A 21,450-nucleotide genomic window follows, 5' to 3' on the forward strand; every position below is an offset into this window, starting at 1 on the left:
GTGTTGATTCTTTCGTTCCTGGTCCTCTGGTGTGTCTGGTGAGGTGACATCATCCCCTTTGCAGTATCATCAGTGAATGAACTCAGTTTTATAGTGATCACTTGTGTGTTTTTGAATGTTTTAATCAAATGTAGTGTGTTTTGAATCTTTCAAACAATGATATGAATGGGTTTATGGTGTTCATGGGTATAATGGATGCATGAAATGTATGAAAGTTGTGGTATATGTATGAACACTAAACAGTATACGGACAGGTGAGTGACATAGGAATGTTTTCTGGAACACCAAAAGGAAAGATTGATTGAGATTTGGGTGGGACAAATTAGATTCTAGACTACTAATAAAAGATTCCCTTGGATGTTAGTCAAAATGAGTATCCTAATAGGGGATCGACCGCTTCCCCCTAAGGGAATTCCAGCTTTTTTTTTGATGTACAAACTTTATGGGCCCAAAAGTATATATATCAAAAAGTAAAAAAAAAATATATATATCAAAAGTATAATATCTTAAAAGCACGTGGGGAAAATGAAACCAAGGTATAACTTTTGGTCTTAATTCCAAAAGATATGTTTGGCACAGAGCCATTAAACCCCTTCACCCAAAGAACTGATTAGGATGGTCTCCCTTGTCGCTACGCCACCCAATCATACGTCCAGACACACACACGCGCATTCCCGTATTGATTCTCATATCCAGTCTTTGAAAGGAATTTCAAATGTTCTCATAGATGGTCATTAAATGCCTTCAGGATGATAGAGCTGAGTGTACAGGTAAGATATACTTTAACTGAGCCCTTAGGGAACTTTGTCTTGTACTATATGGTCTAATAAAGCGCAGCCACATTAAAAGTTGAGATGGATACTGGCCGACATTTTTGCACCGCATTCCAGCATTTTAAAAGATGACTAATTGGCCTGATGGGGGGGCAATAATTGAAGGACAAAATTTCAACTTTGAAAGAACACTGCTATGCCAGCGGCCTGATTTTGGAGAGATGAGGTATCTTGCTACTGAGTGGCCCAAGGGGTGCCTGCATAATTTGTAGGGCATGACATGCTTCCTTGTTTGCTGTTTGATTTTAGGCGAAAAAAAAAAAAGCACACAGTGGTGGCCAATCTTTTCTTGTCTCATCTACAGTACAACACAAGTGACAATAACAAATGAACAGACATGTTTTATGACTGCCAATACAATCTCTTAAAACAAATGATTGCCATGCTAACTGACTTTGAGGAATTTCATGTATCGTTACTGAAGTGTTACATGACATCAAGTTGGAACTTCATCAGAATCTAGCCTCAGTTAAAAGTCAGTAGGCCTCATTTATGTAGCTGGACTGTGGTTGCAGTGGGTCAGGTGGGAATGCTGAGTGGCAGAGTGTTGCTGGAAAATGTCGGCAAAACTACCCTCGATAAATAAAACTAAGAGAAAAGTTGAAAGCTGACTCATATTGTGTCTGAAATATGAAAAACATTCAACCCTTGTAGTCGCTGTAATGAAATCCATTTTATGTTGTTTTATTAAGGGACGGAGCCCAGCTGAGAAGAGCATTATTGAAGAAAGTAGTCTAAATGTAAAAGTCATAGAACAGCAACACTGTATGGCTTCATTAGTTCCAGGAGAATTTTATGTTTTCCAATTTCCAAACAAATTTGCTTTCATCTAGCTTGATAAATGAGGACCCCTAACATTAGTATAACAGTGACATTTCACACAAATTTTATCTCCTCTAGCATACAGGTATGGAAGCTAGGTTAAACTGTACTTTTGTAGCTGAATTTATAAATCACCTTTGCGGATCCCTTTCAATGTCTGCTCACACCATAAATATGCACATATCTATTCCACAAACACATTCACACACCCATTCACAGACAAATACACACACAAACACTAAATAAAAGTTAATAAAAGATAAAACAGATCAGTACAAAAGACCTACAATCAAGCCGTTATAACATGTAACCATCTTTGATTATCCATGGTGACATGGCACAGCAAATCGGTCCTTGTCGTTCTCTGGTTCTCTTTGTCCTCCACCTCTTGTGACCCTCGACCGTCTCGGGAATTCAGCGCCTGATCCTGCAGGCCACTGCTGTGATCAACGCTGCTCCCTTTCCACTTCCATCTTCTGACTGGAGGAAAGTCACTTCACACTGCGGGGCCAAAACCCGCACTGTGTCTTGCATGACGCTGGAGAAACTTTGGGGGAGAAGGTGGAGGAGGAGGAGGAGGAGGGGTAAAGAGAAGAAAAGAGAGATGTTTTGTCAATAGGTACCAAGTAGAACAATTATAACATGATTCTTCCACCATCCTCTTTATCCTCGATCTAATTGTCCTGATGTGGAATGGCCAAATAGGGACTAATTGTGTTAATTGTACATGATTCAAGAACCCCTTAGGGAAAAAAGCAATATGCTTCCGATTTGGCCTTCCAAGTGGTCCATCCTCATCAACATGGATAACCATAGACGGTCACATGCTGCATTTGCTCGACTCGGGTCCAAGCATGACTTGGAGATGTATGTTTGAAATGCAGGGTTTCCCGCAGTGCTATATAGTTGAGGCGGGCTGCCTTGGCCAATGAACCCATTCTGGGGTCTGTTATTTCTGCATAACAGCTGTTTTACATCTAAATCATAACACTGTGCAGTCAAGAGGTACGGTTGATTTTAGCGTTCAAGCCGAGCACTCAAGAGCCGCGTTAGTTTGTTCCGTCGTGTGTGATACTTGGTAGCATTACAGAACGAAAGTTACTCTCTCTGCAAACCAGCAAATTTTAATTATATAACCTTTCTAATCATTCTAATTCTGTGGTGTCCTCTGAATGAGACTTGTTGAGGCACACTGCTTCATCATGGTAAGGGGGTGGCGCAAGTGAAGAAGCAAACGCCCATACATCCAGATAACTGAATTTCACATTCCATGCAGAGACATCCACACAACACAACGTATGTCTCCGCCCGAAAATAGTCCCTTAAGAAAAGATTGTTTTACAAACTAACTTCAAACGTCCATAACTTCTAAACCCGGGCACGAATGTTAGCCGGAGCAGCAGAGAATTTTAAGGTTGGTTTATCGCCTGAACGTTGCATGCATTGACTGCAACTATTTGTCATCGTGTTGGTGTTTTTCAGCAGTCAAATCAGAAGTATATTTTTTGTTATTGTTTTTCCCTAACCCATGAACACCTGTGGAGTTTGACATCCTCATGCACTAAATGTGCACTGCTTCTCTTTGATTGATCAGAAACCATGTAAGGTTTTTCCCCATACTACTTGATGCCAGCATCTCAGACTTTACAGACCCATAATTGCAAAGAAACTTAAAAAGCTGGATGTTTGGTCCACTGCAAATGTATTCATCATTCTATTCTGTGCCATCTGAAGTATGACATGATTTGGCTAAGAGCATTATGGTAAATGAGAACTAATTCCCGTGTTCAATATCTATTATTCATCTCTCATCTCGGTAATTGGTTTAAAAAGTGAGTGAGTGTTGTTGACTCCACATCCATCTACAATGACAGGATGTTCAGAATAACCCCTGAGAGGCACTTAGCACTGACTGAGGCCAGTCACACTTAATGGCTGAGTTGGTTATTGAGTGGTTGGATGGAATGAAACACCTTGAGACAGCTTTTCAGACAAAGCTGAAGCTATGACTGAGTTGAAAGAGACAGATGGTTGTATTTTCAACTTCTATTTCATATATGGAATAAAATAATCTTGGAAAAACAATAAAAAATTGGTACTTTGTGATCTATAGTGCAGTTCTGCGCCCTGGCAACCCAGTGCTTCAGTTGACCAACTGTGGAATATTTGAAATCTAAAACGACCTTACTGCGCAACACGGGGAATGCATTATTCATACACAGAAGAAACTGGTGTGCTAGCATATTATCACTCCTTACTGAGGGTGCAGCTTGTAGAGGGTGCCGTCTACTCCCACGGTGATGCAGAGTTGCTCCAGCTTGCGGTTCTGTCGGATCTTGTCCACCACAGCAGCTACGCCCGCGCCACAGAGCTGGGCCGCCCGGCGGGCAACCACACTGCAGACCTCCTTCACCAGGATGCTGTCGTCGCACGTGGAGCTGGTGAGACCCAGGTGCTGCAGGATGGAGCGAACCTGCCGCAGGGCCAGCCGGTCGCTGTGTGATCAGAGAATTGTGAGGGTTATACACCAGAGAGAAGTTTACACCAGACAGAGGTTTAGAGGCTATACACTGTACGGAGTTGTGCTGGCAACCTGCCTGTGTGTTATATGGACAAACAAACTTCACCTGTGTTTCAATTGGCATAAGAGTAAGTAGATAATGACAGAATTTTCTTTGTTGGGTGAACTATTCCTTTAATGGCATAGTGACCCTGACCATACTCGAGGTACTCAGCTCTTGTGGCTATGAACATCTGATTGCATTTCCAAATGTAAAACTCAACAGAATTAAAAGATTAGGGCGGTGGTGGCCTAAAGGTTAGAGAAGCGAGCTTGTGACCGGAAGGTCGTCGGTTCAATCCCCCGGACCGGCAGGATAAATCTGGGTGGGGAAAGTGAAAAGCAGCGCTTGCCCCTCCCTCATTACCACCACTGAGGTGCCCTTGAGCAAGGCCCTTAACCCCAACCGCTCCAGTGGAGCTGCTCAGTGGCCAGCAGATCAGACTGTGGTTGTACTGATCAGCTTCCAGGTGTGAATGTGTGTGAATGTGATCAGGGCGTTCCTGAAAAAGAGAGCATTGCTCTCAGTGAAACTCCTCTGAATAAATAAAGGTGAAAAAAAATAAAGAAATAAAATAAAATAAAATAAAAAAATAAATAAAAAAAAATTAAAAAATTTCGCCACTGATACATCTGATCGATTTTGTGTTTAGATACTGTCAGCTTGTTAGCTAGCTAACCATAGAATTTGGTCAGCCAACCATCAGTCTTGTACATCTGATTTCAGCATTAGCATTAGTAGATGCCAGCATTAGTAGTGGCTAGTAGTCCCATGTTAATATTTACATCCATTGCTTTGCTAAATTAGCCTGCTGGCGACTTGGCTAGAAGTCAGCTGACCTCTCAAGGTACAACTCAGTGTTTCGTTCGGAGAGACTAGGGCTAAAGCCAAGGCAGTTTACTCTGTCACAGTAACCTACATTTGGAAACAAAACTACCTTATTAGACTATTTACTTTTACTTCTAATATTACTGAATTGACCTATACCACAACAAGCTTTATCAGGTATCTCTCTTTTTGTAGCCCCGTTGTTATATATTTTAAAGGACCATACCAGTGTTTTCACATATTTTAGCCCATTTACTACACTGCACTCATACCTTGCATTACTACAGACCAGTAGTAATGTAAGGTTAGCAGTTAGTTAGAGGTGAACTGCGGAAAGACAATGAGACTAGAATTCATCCCTGTCTGTCATTCTTACCTTTCAATCTGTGACAGGAACTTAGTCTCGAAGATGCCTCGAGTTTTGAGCCGCTCAGACAGCTTGCCTCTGAACAGCAGGCCATTAGCAGTAAACTCCAACAGCACATTCCTCACGATCTCCCCCAGGTACATGCCACTGATCATCTTCTCATACCTCAGGAGAAAAGGAGACACAAACTGAGAATATACCACAACCAAGCTATGGTACACAGTGACAATAAGCATTTCTTTGAAAGTTCTGCAAGGACACAAAATAATCTATTCCATCAAACTGATGAGAAAATTCTGAAAAACTTTGACGGCAAGTGTCACTGGGTTTCCCACTATTACTTTATTACTCCCATAAATTACTGAGGGGGCCTGTCATTCCCGTCCCGATGTCAGAATGTGTCTATCGCACTAGGCAATTTGAAATATATAAATCACATACATCCAGATGGTCCTACAATTGAGGATGTGGGAGTTCACTGAAAAACAGTATAGGTGATTTGCTTTGTTAACAGTACTTGTAATAATCACAAATAAAGTTGATCGGGAACGAGACTGAAATCACTGTTTTTGCTCTTTTTGGAACTGTAAAGATCGGTCCCCACGGACTTGCAACCTCCCTGTGCATGAGGATGAGTAGATAATGACAGAATTTTCTTTGTTGGGTGAACTATTCCTTTAGTGGCATAGTGATCCTGGCAATTTTGCCTGGCAATTTTGCATCAGTTTCCTCCAGTGTATCTCAATAGTCGAGTCAAGTCAACTCAGATTTATTTATAAAGCACAACGGGCTGTCACCTCTGTAGATGGTCACTGGGATGTAGTGTTTCTGAATATCTGGTTGGTTAAATGTTTAGATTAAATCCACATTCTTAACTGTTAAACAATTTAATGAGCCTGAATAGTCACCATGCCACACTTTCATTTAAGTTACACATAGTGCTTTTTTTGGTTTGACCTGTATATTTTTCCTCATGGAAGCCAACAATAAAATTTGCCTGGAAGAAACTCCCTAAAAGATGCATCATATTTAACATAGATAACGTTTTTTGATGCATGTATTAATTTCTGTTTTAAAGCATGTGTTTTTGATTTCAGTGAAATAATACAAAATTCCCATCCCTAGTCCTCCAGTACCTCTGTTTGCCTGGGTTGGTGGAGCTATCGTCCACGATGCGGTCAAACTTGGTGCAGAAGTCGTCTAGCTCGGCGTGGTCGCCGAACGCCCCCCACTCCATGTTGACGCACATGCGGCCGTCATCGCCCTCCACCAGTTCCACGTTCTGCATTTCCTCCATGTAGCAGGCGTTGGTGCCTGTGCCTGAATCGATGGCAGGTGGAGGAGCATTAGAAGAACTTCTATAGAGCGTAAACATCACATCAGTCAATGTTTTCAAAACGGCTTATTTTAATGTCAGCAATAATTTTGTTAGAGTACGTGTCACTTTTTCCCCCAGTGATGGACATCTCAGTTTGCAATAAATTTCCATGACTTTTTACACGTCATGTGTCATGAGCTTTTTCATTAGATGTTCCCATTTGTTGACAGCGTGAAGCCAGGGTGTCACTGGGGGGCTGGAGAAATAACTCATTATTTCTATATAGGGCAGTCGTAATGTGCCCTGTGTGCCTGCAGGTTGGAGTTCCACAGCTCTTAGGAAGAATGTCTGAGAACATCTGATTGCATTTCAACAGTATGTAATAGACATGGTTAGTTTCTATTAGCCATGAAGCCGGGGAGAGGCTTGAGAGGACGGCAGGGACGTACCTACGATGAGTCCCACCTCGCAGCGTGGGTCCTCGTAGCCACAGGTCATCATAGTTCCCACCGTGTCGTTCACCACCGCCACAACATCCAAGTCAAACTCCTGGAACCGGTGACAACAAAGGCTGCCAGTTAAACTAAAACATGCAAAACTGAGGGACAGATGATGAGGCATTTCACGTTGGTCGATTGTTTTACTTTGTTTAGTAAAACAAAAGGGAAAATAATTTTCTTAAGATAATACTCCTATTATCTTTTAGATGTGCATCTAAAAGTGGGAGTATTTGTTGTGTTCTTTTATCTTTCTATTTTACTTGATTTGATTCTTTTAATGCAATGCATTTTGCTTGTTCTTTTTATCTGTCTTTTATCTGCCTTCTATTGATGTAAAGCACTTTGAGCTGCATGTTGTGTATGAAAGATGCTATACAAATAAAGGTTATTATTATTATAAACTTTGTTGTCCCTCCAGGGGACATTTGTCTGTCTGCTGCTGTTAAAAGAAACATCAAAACAGGCATTAAAATGCTGAAATGCTTGCCTGAGGGGAGTAGTTATTTTCTTGACGTTTTATTTATTTTCTTGAAGCCAAACCACCACATGCAAATACAGGTCATATACAATTACATGGAATTATGGTTGAATTGTACAACCGCCGATTTAAAAAAACATTACCATATAAATAGAAAAACTGTATGGATTCTTTTCCAGTTATTATTCATTCCAATTAGGGCTGCACGATTATGGCAAAAATCATAATCACGATTATTTTGATTGATATTGAGATCACGATTATTTAACACGATTACTCATTGACTTTGGGAACATCATGCATTTATTGAACTTTTAAAAAAAACCCATTGGATTTCTTTGAACTTTAAATATAATTGAACTGAAAAACAAAGAAATAAATGCAAATAAATAAATAAATAAAAGTAAAAAAAAATGAGATAAATAAATAACTAAAATAAATAATATATAAAAAATAAATAACACCGATTATGTTGTAGTGCACTGTCACAACCTACTGCAAAATATTCAACATATTGGTAAACTATATCTCTATATTCTTTCAGTCAGTCACTTAGTCAGGTAACAGAGGCACCTGACTGACTGATGTCGCATCACATCACGTCTGTAATTTGGGGTCTCGCGGTGTGAAAACAAAAGTGAAACTTAACATACCACAGTCAGTAACGGGGATTTGTAGACAGTAACTTGTCTTCGCTGCCATACAGACTTAAACGGTAGGTGACTTTAACGTTACCTCGTGGTATTTAAGTAACGTTAGTGGAATTAGGTAATTTAACCATGTCGCAGTGCTTCAGTGCAATTGAACACGCACCGTGGGCCTGTACAGTGTTTCCACACCAATGATTTTTTTTTTTTTACCTTTCCTGTCGACCAACGGCTCTCTTTCTGTCATCTTCTACCAAGGAAGGTTTAAAAATAAACGGAGAAACGCGCCGGCCGGCTCTCTGTTACCGACTCCAGCTGAAACTATACCACAGCATGTTTGGGCTTTGGAGGAGGGGCGGGGCGGAGCGCACCGTTGCGGAGGAAAGGGGTGCGCTGGATTTACAACACAAGACAAAACGAGAGCAACATTGCTAAACGGAATGAGGCACAAAAATCGTTTTATCTCGATTTTCTTGTTTTCATAATCGTGGGAAGCCAAAATCGTAATCGAAAATAAAATTCGATTAATCGCTCAGCCCTAATTCCAATATATATAATATATTACGATTTGACTTTTACTGCAGAGCAGAGCAGTAAAAGAGCAGTAAAAGCAGAGCAGTAAAAGTCAGATAGAGATTGAGGACGCTCTGGCTTCTTACAAGTGAAGTTTGTCGGGGCGGGAGTAAACAGAAATGTTAACAGAAATGTTGCAAACGGTCAGCAGTGATTACAAAGTACTTACACTTTACTTTGAGAAGCTGGAATTTGAGCTGTCTTATTTAATTTGATATTAAAAAAATATATTTAATATTTGATTCAACTATTTTAAATATTCAAAGTATTCAATAAAAAAAAATAACAGTTCAATTTTGCATCATTTTTTGGTTCTTCAACAATTTTTCTAAAAATGAGTACTGTATTGTGAGAATATCAAGATACGTATCGCATCGTGGGCTGAGTGTATCGCCTCATCACTATATAAGTGTAAATAAACAATATGTAGAGGATTGTTCTGTGTAATAATTATTACTAATGAAATGGGGCTCTGATGAAGATTTTTATGGGTTAAAACGTCTTTCAATTAATAAAACTGATTTTGGAGCATAGTGTGCTGGTTCTACACCTCATTTCTTCTTTTCAGCCCACCACCTAACAAGAAGTGTGTATGACTAAATGAGTCCTATTCTGGGCTGCTCCACATGACAAGGGAGGCTATATGATTGGTTGGGAAGTTATTTGTAAGCCAGTTTCCCCACATACTTAACATATTCATCAAGTGTAAAGATTCACAGGTACCTGTTAGCACAAAGGTACTAATTTTGAATTCAAACTAGTAAATTCTGTAAATGATGTTTGCCTGCCTGGTGTGTGTGTGTGTGTGTGCGTGTGTGTGTGTGTGTGTGTGTGTACGCACGCGCGCTTGTATGGACTCACCTCTCTGCGGTGGATGGCATCTTTAAGCAGCACGACAACATCTTCCCCCTCACAGCCGCTGGCTTTGAATCCCTTCGTCCATTTCAGCAAGATGCCCTGGAGAGATGATAGAGCCGTGATTTGTGTGTGTGTGTGTGTGTGTGTGTGTGTGTGTGTGAGAGAGGGTGGGAGATGTGGGGGGTTGAGTGATATGGTTTGTAGTATGTGGTAGTTGGTGGGGCCACAACAATAACCACTTAACCTCAATATTGCAGGGTTGGGAGTAAGAACAGTAACTCTACAGGAGCCGTAACGTTTCTATAGGAGCCGTTTCATTGTTGTCCACTTTTTGTATGTAAGAAATATAAATATATGAATGTAAATATAATATCAAATATACCAAATATTACAGAATATGAATCCTAACTGTTGTGTTGTTCTCATACTTTCTACTATCTTCCACACTCCTCTACAAATTGTATATTATACATTGATCAGCAAGTAGGCAAAGTACCTCCATTGCTCTTTGGATAGAAATAAAAGTGTAAATGTTCGTACTTGTATGCAATTGTAATTCTACTGTTTCTCTCTTCTGTCTGCCTTCATCAAATTGTTCAGTGTATTCATTATTTGTGATCAAATCAGTATGTGGAAGACATTTCCCTTTCATGGTTTGCTATTAGAGGATGTTTACAAGTAAACAGATTTTGACAATGGATGGGTTGCAGTGACATTACCTGATCCAGTTTGCTTTGATGACAGGGAAAGGAGAATGTAAAGCCGAGAGGTAAGGACGCTCCTTTCATGCCAATGTATTCCAAAAAGTCAGCGATGCACTGCACAATATGGTCGAAAAGCTGCCACACAAAAGCAGACACACAAAATATAGTAAATGACATAAGTACATCCCTTCTCCTCCTCATCTTTTAGGGAATGAATAAGTGTATAAAAGGGTCTAAGGCTGGTGGTCCCGGGTAGGTTCGGCTACGTAGAACAGGTAGACTGTCTTGCTAAAATCTGCTCTTGTCTGTCTTGTGCTTCTCGCTATGCTTGTCCTATATTATTTTGTTCACCACTGATTTGTGATAAGTTAGATCTAGTTAATTCTCTGTAAAGTCCTCTGAGACATGCTTGTGATAAAGGGGTATATAAAAAACACAAACCTGAACTTATAAAAGCAGAAATGGGCTGACACAAAAGAAGGTATTCATCTCGAAACCTTGTTAATACTATAATTACGAGTTGTGCTTGCACAACAGTTTTGATTGCACTGTAGAGCACCGCCCGTTTTCTATTCATCTCTCACAAGGTTAACTGCTACCAAAATAATGTATCTGCCTCCAACAGGTATGTGTGTGTCCTCAACTCAACTGAAATTATGCTTTTGTATTTTATTTTCCAGTCCACAAATTGAAATGTTCTAGTTAGTCTAAAAATGTAAAGATGCCAAAAGAGACATAACCGACAGCTACCAAAAACATGCTACCCCTGCACAACCAAATCATACAGTTTTTTTAAATATAAAATATGCAAGGTGGGCTTCTTTATTTCTTTTGACAGGCCATGGAAATGTAGTGCTTAAACTGAACCGAGATAACAGTAACCTCTGGTGCTGCTTTACCTCTTCGCCTGTGCCCTGCATGGTCTCCTGTGGGATAGCGTAGATCTTGTTGTGCATCTCCACGCTGCGCTTCTTCCCGCTTCGCACTCGCACCAGCAGCACCCTGAAGTTGGTGCCGCCGAGGTCCAGAGCCAAGAAGTCACCGCGCTCTGATGAGAACAACAGATGAGCACGAGCCCCCCAAACACCCACATACAAACACATGAATGCCCAGACTTGTAGCCGCCCCTACACACACACACACACACACACACACACAAAGAATCAATCCAACATTCACACTAGCCTGAGAAGGAGGACTGAAATATTGACGTGGAAAGTGTCCACTCATGCGAAAAAAATTATTGCGAATTATTCGGAATTTTCCAAACGTTTATTCGTGTCGCTCTTGGTGTGTAAAGGCCTTAGAATAACAACTACAGGCCTACTCTCACTACTCACCAGCTCAAAACACGTCTGTACAAGACACATTGAGGCATTTGTTGGAGGAAAAAACAAGGAAACAAACGACAAAAAACACACAATCACGGTTTGCTGGCACTATTAATACTTTTTGATTACTGCATCAATCACAGTTCACAGTATGCTCACTAAGTGTAAGCAGAATTCTTCCACTCTTTCGAGGTAATTATTTCCCTTGGTGCCTGTTAATCAGTGGGCAGTTTCATGATGCTAAATTTAAATGTTTGCGCAAATTCAGTACACTACAAATTCAAGGATGTTACACTGTTTTTTTGTTTTGAGTATACATAAAAATTGGAAAAAATAACCAGATATTTGTTGGGAGTCAACGAGAGTGTCTCACATTAATATCAGTATCTTCTTTTCTACCAGAGGCTTATTTGATTTAGGCAAAATAGCGTTAAGTGTAGGGTCTTGGTAAGCTACAAACAGCGGCATGAGATCCAGATGTGTCTTTAAATTAGTAAACAACTAATTTATTTAGCTGGGGCTTGCGTTTTCGTTCATGCGTAGTATGGTGAAATGTGATAGAGGTGAATAATCTTCATTGATACCAATAGATGTTTACTGCTGAATTAGGTAAGACAGCTGTGTGTGTGTGTGTTCAATTGGAATTTATCTGGAGGTATTGCACAGCATGGTTATAGCTTTTTCATGCGCTGACCTCTGGTCTACTGGGAAATGATCTATTTTCCCACTAGTTAATTAGGCTACTTTGTACCGTATGGTATTGAATTACGGCTTTGGATGTGTTTGGATGTTTGGATGCGTTCGCCGGTCGTTGTCTACTTTATAATTTGTTGTGGTGTATGGTCTATTGGCTACATGTGATCTATTTTGGCAATGTGTGCGGAGTGGTGCAGCATAGTTGGGAATTGATAGAGATGTAATTTTATATTTTTTTCTTTTGTTGCCCCCAGAGCTGCACAATAGATAAACACGAGCCAAGCAAACATCCACATGCAAACAAATGAACGCCAAGACTTGTAGCCGCCACTACACACACACCACACACACACAAAGAATCAATCCAACATTCACACGCCTGAGAAAGACAACTAAAAAGAACTATTGTTGTGGAAAGTGTCCACTCAAACAAAGACTACTCTCACTACTTGCTAGCTCAAAACATGTGTGTACAAGAAAAACTGACAAAACGACAAGACACACAAACATGGCATGCTGGAACTATTAATATTTTTGATTACTGCATCAATCACAGTTCACAGTATGCTCACTAAAGTGTAAGCAGGATTTTTCCTACACTTTCAAGGCAATTATTTTCCTCGGTGCCTGTTAATCAGTGGCTGGTTTCATGGTACTAAATTGAAAATGTTTGAGCAAATTCAGTACACTACAAATTCAGTGATGTTACAGTTTTCTTGGATTTTAAGTACAAAAAAAAAGACAAAAAAAAAAGATAAAACCTACAATATTGTGCGACATGAATGATGAATGACCTAACTAATCAGGGAAAAAGGCATATATCAGTGTTTGGGAGGTAGTATGTTTGAATGTTATATTGTGCTAGCCTAGTGAGCTAGGTTTTGTATCCAGCTGTAGGTGACCATCTGTGCTTCAATCAGAATGCGCTCAACCTTTTGAGTTTTATTGGTTGCCAGATATAAACTAAAACTAAAATTAGGGTAGGCAGCGTCATTAAGTTGCTAAGCACTCAGAATTTACATGATGTACAAAAACATGGTGAACGGAAATATTGATGGCCATCATTTGGCCCAAGCAGTGGATGCAGCTGTAAGCCAACCTGGCCTTGTTTTGAAAGCTGAGCAGGTCGTTTATGCTACTTTTAAAAAGACTGTTCACAGTTTATTTGGATAGTCTGATGCTGATACTCGGCTCACTTTCAAGTGACTATAATGTGTCACTAAAAAGTTTACAGAGTTTCAGGTGATACTCACAATAGTGTGAAAAGTAGTCTATAGATATTCAATGTCTGGGTTTGATTGGGGGATTTCAAATCTGAACCACAAGATGAATCAGAAAGAAAATGCTCCATTTACAGCAGCACTCCCTCCTCACTAGTGACGGTATCGCTTTGTTTCCACGCACTGCATGCTACAGTATACAGTAGAAAAGAGTAGATTTTACATTTGATTGAGAGCTTATGATTGCATTAAAAAAAATAGGGAGAAAAAATCAGCCTACTACAATCAGCTTTTTTCCCCTCTGGATCAGCCTTGAGAAATCCATAATCAGCCTCTAGCATCCAGCTTGGTAGGGAGGAAGGTTTGACGGATAATGGGTTTATACCCATGGGCTGATATATTTTTGAACATTTTTGAATTGATGCAGCTGACAGATGATATTTTGTGCCAATATACACTACCAGTCAAAAGTTATTAAAGTTTTTTTTTTTTTAGACATTTTTCTTTATTTTTACTATTTTCCACATTTTAGAATAATAGAAAAGACATCAAAACTATGAATTAACACAAATGGAATTATGCAGTGTCCAAAAATGTGTTAAAAAAATCAAAACTATCTTATATTTTGGATTCTATAGCCGCCCTTTGCCTTGATGGAAAGGCAAAGGCTTCGGAAAGAAATTCATACATAGGCATCAACTTCACTATTTATATTTGTCTAAGAAACTAATTTCAAGCATTTAAGCAGAAGCCTTTAGATCAAAATGGCTTCAAGAGAATGAAAAACATAATGCATTTAATCAGGCGTTTAAAAACTTTTGACTGGTAGTGTTAATCATAATAATAATCATGATCACAATCATAATCACAATAATCCTAATCATAATAATAACATATTCATGCATGTGTGGGATCGAATTAAATGTCTCATTAGAATCAATTCAGGCTAAGGGCTTCCTATAGAGTGGCATTGATCAAGTATATAATGAATGTAATGATGAATGTATATATGAATGAATACATAATGAACCATAAACACTGCATCAGATCCGTCATATTGGTGGTGGACAACACTGACTGACTATCCAATTTTTAATAAAACCTAGTAGGGACAGAACTTCCTGCAGCGACTGTGTGTCTACTGAGCAGGTTTTAGACCTCTACCCTCTTTGAATGAATGACAGCCAATATGGCCCGCCCCTTTCTCCTCTCAAACCTACCTGTTCCGTCTGGCGTGGACCTGACGTAGGTGGGCAGCATCTTGACACTGGCCTGCTGGTGGGTTTGCCTGGACAGGCCCCGCACCATCTCCTCGCCCATCCTCTTCTTCACCTCCAGCAGCTGCTCGTGACTCATACGCAGGGTGTCGAGGATGCGCTGCCGCTCGGCATGCTGGGTGGCCAGGCGGTAGGCCACCGCTGTTACCATGGCTGCGCCCTTCCCGCTGCCGTCCTGTGACCGCAAAAAGCGCACATCGCAGTCCGGCACCAGCCGCCGCACCATCTTGTGGAGCCTTCTGGCAAACCTTGGGAATGGGGAGAGGAAAGGTCATCGTTAAAATCAGCGATATTTTTTAATCATTTCTGAAATCACTAGGTTTTTTTTTACAGAAAGGCTTTTATTTAATTCCCAATTTCCTCACATCACATGGGACCAAAAAGGAATCAAAAAGGCACATGACAGCAGCCTGGAGATTCTGTGCTCTGATGAAACAAATACTGAAATCTCATCTAACACCACCCCTGCCGTGAAGCAAGGGGGTGGCAGATTCAAGGTGTTGGGGGGGCAGGGACTGGGAGACTTGTAAGGAGAGAGGGAACAATGAATGGAGCCAATTACAGGCACATTTTTGACAAGAACCTGCTTCAGTGCCAATGAGATTAGAATGGGACAACATTTTATGTTTCAACAGAACAATGACCCAAAGCATACAGCCAAATCATCACTGGAATGGCTTCACAACAAGAATGTAAAAGCCCTTGAGCAGCCCAGCCAAACCCCAGACTTGAATCCCACTGAAAATCATTGGAATTACTTAAAGATTCATTCATTCAAAAATGCTCCCCATCCAACTTGACCGAGCTTGAGCAAATGTGGAAGGAAGAATGGAAGAAAATCCCAAAATCCATTTGTAGATACTGGGAACTGGAACTGGAAATGGCTTTGTTAGATGAGGAGGAAGAGCTAATCTGTCTATGATTATTAAAAAAGAGAAGATTACATCAGAGGAGAAGGTGGTCTCTCTTCGATCTGCTCCATGTTGTCTTCACTATCAGTGGAAAGCAGCCCAAGCAGACCATTCACAGTTCTTGTGGTCTTGCGTCGCCCTATGCGCAGTTATGGCGGCAGCTACGCTGACACTGCAGACAGCTACGGTGCAACTACGACGACATTTTGACGTTGAACCATAAATTAGCCTTAAGCCTAGCTCAGACTACATGACTGTTCAAATCTTGCCTGACGAGGGCAGGACAGACTAAAAGACTAGTCTTCCCATCGGGAAGCTGTTCACACTACGCGACAGGACAAAGATGGCCGTCACACATGTGTGTGACGGTTCACTGTTAAAACAACTAAGAAATTAATCTGTGTGAATGAGCATTGTTGTTAAACATGCTTCTCTTCCGGTTCATTCTCTTTTTCGTCCCCCTTGAGCTAAACTCCCATTGGCTATTGCCAGAGTCAGTCAGATTTCAGTCTTGGACCACTTCACATTACACAAGCCCGACCAGATTCGCCAACAAAATCAAACATGTTTGAAAAAGACGTGTCGGGCCAAAGTCTCCAGTCTTGAACCCATTCACACTGTAGCATAATCTTTGGGACAGCTAAGCGTGGGGCTGGGACAGCTAAGCGTGCATATCTGCAGCACGGTTCACATCACGCACTAAACTCAGGCAGCATCACTTACTGTGGATGGTTCTTGTAAACTGAGCCGTCCACTCCAATGGTGGTGCGCAGCCTCTCAGCCGCCTTGTTATCCCGGATCTGCCGGAGGACAGCCACTAGAGTGGCGGCGCACAAGTGGGCGGCGCGCGTGGATACTATCTGACACACCCGCTGAGTGGCTACGCAGTCCTCAGGCGACGGGTCCAGGCCCAGGCTCCGGAGAACATTCTCAGCGCTCACCAGACCCTCTGTGTCCCTGCAAGCAAAGCAGAACACAAATCAATTGAACTGCTGTGCAACAAAGTGAAATTTGTTCAGACATTCAGACTTGTTGACCCGTGAGCAGCTCCACTGGAGCGGCTGGGGGATCACGGTCTTGCTCAAGAACACTGTGACTGTTGCAGCAAGGAAAGTGTTACTAAACCACTTCTCCTTTCTAGCTAGTCCAGGCAATCTTCAAGTCACAAGCCTGCTTCTGTGGCTTTCAAGCTACTGCCACTACTGAATTGTGTAACCTTCTCACACACACACACACACACACACACACACACACACACACACACACACAGAGGTTGAATTGATATGGGTTTTTGAAGGCAGATACCAATTCTGATAGCCGATACTTTGTACTGATATTATTCTATGTATTCAAATTTCACAATTTTCGTTCCAAAAAAATCAAATAATTAGAAGAAGGATTCAGTGTTTCAAAAAGCTTCTGAAACAACATTTAGTCCATGGGACACTAAAACTCATGCTAATTCAATTTTTAGGTGGACTGGCAGCTCCTTAAGGCAGGGTGAGGCAGGTTTTACAGATTGAAACCTCTGACACTAGCTGCAATCATATCCTCACCACCATCATATTGGGAGTGGGCAACACAGACTGGCCAATATTGGCCTAGCATACCGGCAAAGCATAATACTGGTCTAACCCTAAAACACACACAAAAACTCACTTGTCGTTCTCAATGGCGGAGATGTAGCTGGTGTGGAAGTGTCCAGTGGCGAGGAGGTCTGGTGTAGTCTGGCCCTGGAACAGCAGCTGCTCTTTGGCCATCTTCACCAGGATCAGACGCACCAGTTCCCCCATGTACATCCCGCTGATCATCTTCTCAAATCTGCACACCAACATGCAAAAGAGAGCAATAAAACAACTTAATCGTGATCTCTATATTTAGTGAAAAATAATCAGGATTATGGTTTTAGGTATAACTATTGCATTACAGGTTCAAGATTTTATTGGATTTTTATGTTAATGGATTTATTACATTTGATTTTATTACATTATGGGTTAGGGTTAGATTACATTATGGTTACATTATGGGCAGTTATTACATTATGGTAAATTATTATGTTTTGGGCTTTTACAGGCTGTTTTCTACCTCCGGCACGGTCGTCAAGGTAGGTCTCAATAGCTTTTCTATTACTAGTGCAGTGCCCGTTCAAAACATGCCTGTTCGGAACGGGCCGATTGCTTGGCCTCCGGTATTGCTGCTTGCAGCTTTCTCGAGAACTGCGCATCCAAACAACTTCACACTCAACACTGCACGTCCTTGGGTCACCAGCAATACACCCACAAGTGTGAAGTAGACTGAACAAACGGTTCTTGAGATATGCGAAGGACACACATACAGACAGAGATTCCTTGCTTTATGGTATGATGTTTGTAGGAGCCAAATAAAGAAGTATTCTGTTAGACTGTGTGGTTGGTATATGTGCCCCATGTGGCTAACCTCGACATTGAATTGTTGATAAATTAGCATCCGTTGATGGCGTGATGGTCATTAGTACCGGCTGTGCACAGTGCATGCGGCTTCAGGACGCCAAGAGCCGAAATAGTTTTTCAACGGGTTTTAAGCTAAGTTACGTGTTCAAAGTGAAAGTTTAAGTTTTTTTTAAGTTGCCGCGGCATATCCTGTTTTGGTCACTATAGCGTAGTTTGACACACACACACACACACAAACACACACACACGTTGCCTTTCTATCTATTCATCAATTGGACTACCGCTGGACGCCAAACCGTGAGTAACCTGCGGAACGAACGTAACTTCGTAACCTTGTTGTGTACGTTTCTTTTGGCGATAGAAATATGGCTTAATGGACCTTTAGAAGGAAGCCATAATAATGCTCATACAATTTCCTCAATATCTTTCCCTTGTGTAGGAGTGTAACAAAAGTGTAGGAAAACATGTTTGACATTGTCAGAGAGACCTTGAGAGACAGAGTCATGTATCATTAATTTCAGTCTCTACAAATAAGTCACTCTGAGCTGTTGCGTGGCCATGGCACAGAAGCAGGGGTTAGTCTCAGGCAACACTGAACTCGACAAACTGAGTAGTTCATGCAGAAAAACATCCAGTCTTGTCTTCAAGGACAATGACACAAAGGATTCTGCTGGATAATGAATCACAGAATAAAAAATGGTGGATAAATATGAATTCAATGAGACTTTTATTCTACCAGAAGCATTTTGTTGAGACTGAGCAGACTCTATACTTTTGACTTAAAAAAAAAAACACCACCTGATATCTGGATGTCTAGAGCAGTGTTTCCCAATCTAGTCCTCAAGTTACCCTCGTCCTGCAAGTTTTTGTTCCAGCTCCACTCTTGCGCACCTGATCCAATTAAGGACTTAATGCTGATGGGTTGACCAGTAGAAACAGTTCTACCTATCTGTGTGTGAGGGTCAACATAGCCTCTTTTATTTTGTATGGGTTTTTTTTAGGGGAGGGTGTGCAATGTGGTTGTCTTGCACTTCAAAATTCACCCCTTCTGAGACTAAAATCATTTATAGGCCTACTGTATGTCGGTTGGCTTGGGTCTTCTTGATTTCTGTTATTGATTTTGGGAATTATTGTCAATTTTGAATGTATAATTGTTATACTTGGGTTTGATACTTTAAAACCCTCTAAAGCCCAGACTAGAGTTCTGCATAGGCCTGTTTTTTCAAGGCCGCTCCTGCTGCTTTTTGTGCTGCACCTGCCCGCACCCGCCCGCACGCACAAGCCTTTGTACCATGCCTGCCAGACACGTAGGCCCTCACCAACACTTTTACGCTACTGGTTCGGTTCATTTTATACACCAAAGCTTGCCGGCTGGGTGATGTTTGGACATCGATCGAGCCCGATCACATAAAAAGTGGAGAACTCCACCCAGCCGGGAAGCCGGGTCACATCAAACAAACGCACGATCAAATGACAGGCACAGACAGTTTAATCTAAGCCGCAGAAAACCCGGCACTAAGCTAGTTTTCACTTCTTTCATACTGTTTGTTGTACTTGCTTACATGTGGGATGTTTGAAAAGGCAATTGTCAGACGGGGGAAAAAAATCATAGTAGATCCCACTCATTTCCTGGAAAATGGAGCATTGCGTTAGTTCAGGCAGAACCAATCACATTCAAACAAGTCAATGAGGCAGTCTTTATAATCTGCCGGCTCACACTGCTGATCATTCATGCCACTGCTGCTGTTGACACAAGTTGATGCAAACTCCCTCCACCTCCTCCTGCTGTTATCTGTACACAGGATGCTTGTGCAAGCTATCTCTGAATTATGTCTGGTTTTAGGTTGGAATTCATATTATTATGTTTACTATGCCTTGGGGGGATACAACTGTATAACCATTTGTCCAAACGCCTTTGACGTAAGTGTCTCTGACTGAATGTTTGTCAATATGCACAACAGGCATCATTTGTCCAAGACAAAGTTCCTTCGGGACAAATAAGTTTATCTTAACATATTCCACCGCCTTAACTCCCATTGTGCCAAATCTGAAACATTTTCACCATCACTGGCCAGTAGGGCTGTCAAAATTGGCCAAAAATGACGTTCGATTATTCCTTCTAAAAAAACACATAGGTTCGAACCATTTGAATATGTATTTTTGCGCATTATGTCCATAAGAGGGCAAACCAATACAACGAGAGACATAACTACTTGTATAGGTATATTTATTTCAACATAAACATGTCTTTTAAAAGATCTACATACCTACACATTACAAAATAAACAAATAAAATAAATAATGTTCTCTCTCTCTCTCTCTCTCCTAATACTGCTACTATTACTACTGCTACTGCTTCTAATACTACTACTAATAATACAGCTACTATTACTACTGCTACTACTTCTACTACTACTTCTAATACTACTACTATTACTACTGCTACTACTTCTAATACTACTACTACTTCTAATACTGCTACTATTACTACTGCTACTACTTCTAATGCTGCTATTATTACTACTGCTACTACTACTATTACTACTGCTACTACTTCTAATACTACTACAACTTCTAATACTGCTACTATTACTACTGCTACTACTTCTAATACTACTACTACTTCTAATACTGTTACTACTACTGCTATTTCTAATACTACTACTACTAATACTGCTACTATTACTACTGCTACTACTTCTAATACTACTACTACTTCTAATACTGCTACTACTTCTAATACTACTACTACTTCTAATACTGCTACTACTTCTAATACTACTACTATTTCTAATGCTGCCACTACTACTGCTACTACTACTACTTCTAATACTGTTACTACTACTGCTATTTCTAATACTACTACTACTAATACTGCTACTATTACTACTGCTACTACAAAATAAACAAATAAAATAAATAATGTTCTCTCTCTCTCTCTCTCCTAATACTGCTACTATTACTACTGCTACTGCTTCTAATACTACTACTACTACTACTACTAATACAGCTACTATTACTACTGCTACTACTACTACTTCTAATGCTGCTACTATTACTACTGCTACTACTTCTAATACTACTACTATTACTACTG

General features: G+C 40.7%; 1 protein-coding gene across 1 annotated transcript in view; it reads right to left on the reverse strand.

Annotated features, from left to right (window-relative positions):
- Positions 1 to 1,159: 1,159 nt before the first annotated feature.
- hk2 (hexokinase 2) overlaps positions 1,160 to 21,450 on the reverse strand; it is a 42,155-nt gene continuing 21,864 nt past the window's right edge. The window contains exons 8-18 of the mRNA XM_078285426.1: positions 17,584 to 17,745; positions 16,648 to 16,881; positions 14,957 to 15,261; positions 11,389 to 11,537; positions 10,505 to 10,624; positions 9,789 to 9,884; positions 7,179 to 7,278; positions 6,548 to 6,731; positions 5,421 to 5,576; positions 3,914 to 4,150; positions 1,160 to 2,202 (exon numbers count right to left, since the gene is read on the reverse strand). Of these exons, the coding sequence (XP_078141552.1) occupies positions 2,070 to 2,202; positions 3,914 to 4,150; positions 5,421 to 5,576; positions 6,548 to 6,731; positions 7,179 to 7,278; positions 9,789 to 9,884; positions 10,505 to 10,624; positions 11,389 to 11,537; positions 14,957 to 15,261; positions 16,648 to 16,881; positions 17,584 to 17,745 (1,876 nt within the window). The 3' untranslated portion in view covers positions 1,160 to 2,069. The remainder of the gene's footprint in view (positions 2,203 to 3,913; positions 4,151 to 5,420; positions 5,577 to 6,547; positions 6,732 to 7,178; positions 7,279 to 9,788; positions 9,885 to 10,504; positions 10,625 to 11,388; positions 11,538 to 14,956; positions 15,262 to 16,647; positions 16,882 to 17,583; positions 17,746 to 21,450) is intronic.

Source organism: Centroberyx gerrardi, chromosome 8 (assembly GCF_048128805.1).
Source record: "Centroberyx gerrardi isolate f3 chromosome 8, fCenGer3.hap1.cur.20231027, whole genome shotgun sequence".
NCBI classification, from domain to species: Eukaryota; Metazoa; Chordata; class Actinopteri; order Beryciformes; family Berycidae; genus Centroberyx; species Centroberyx gerrardi.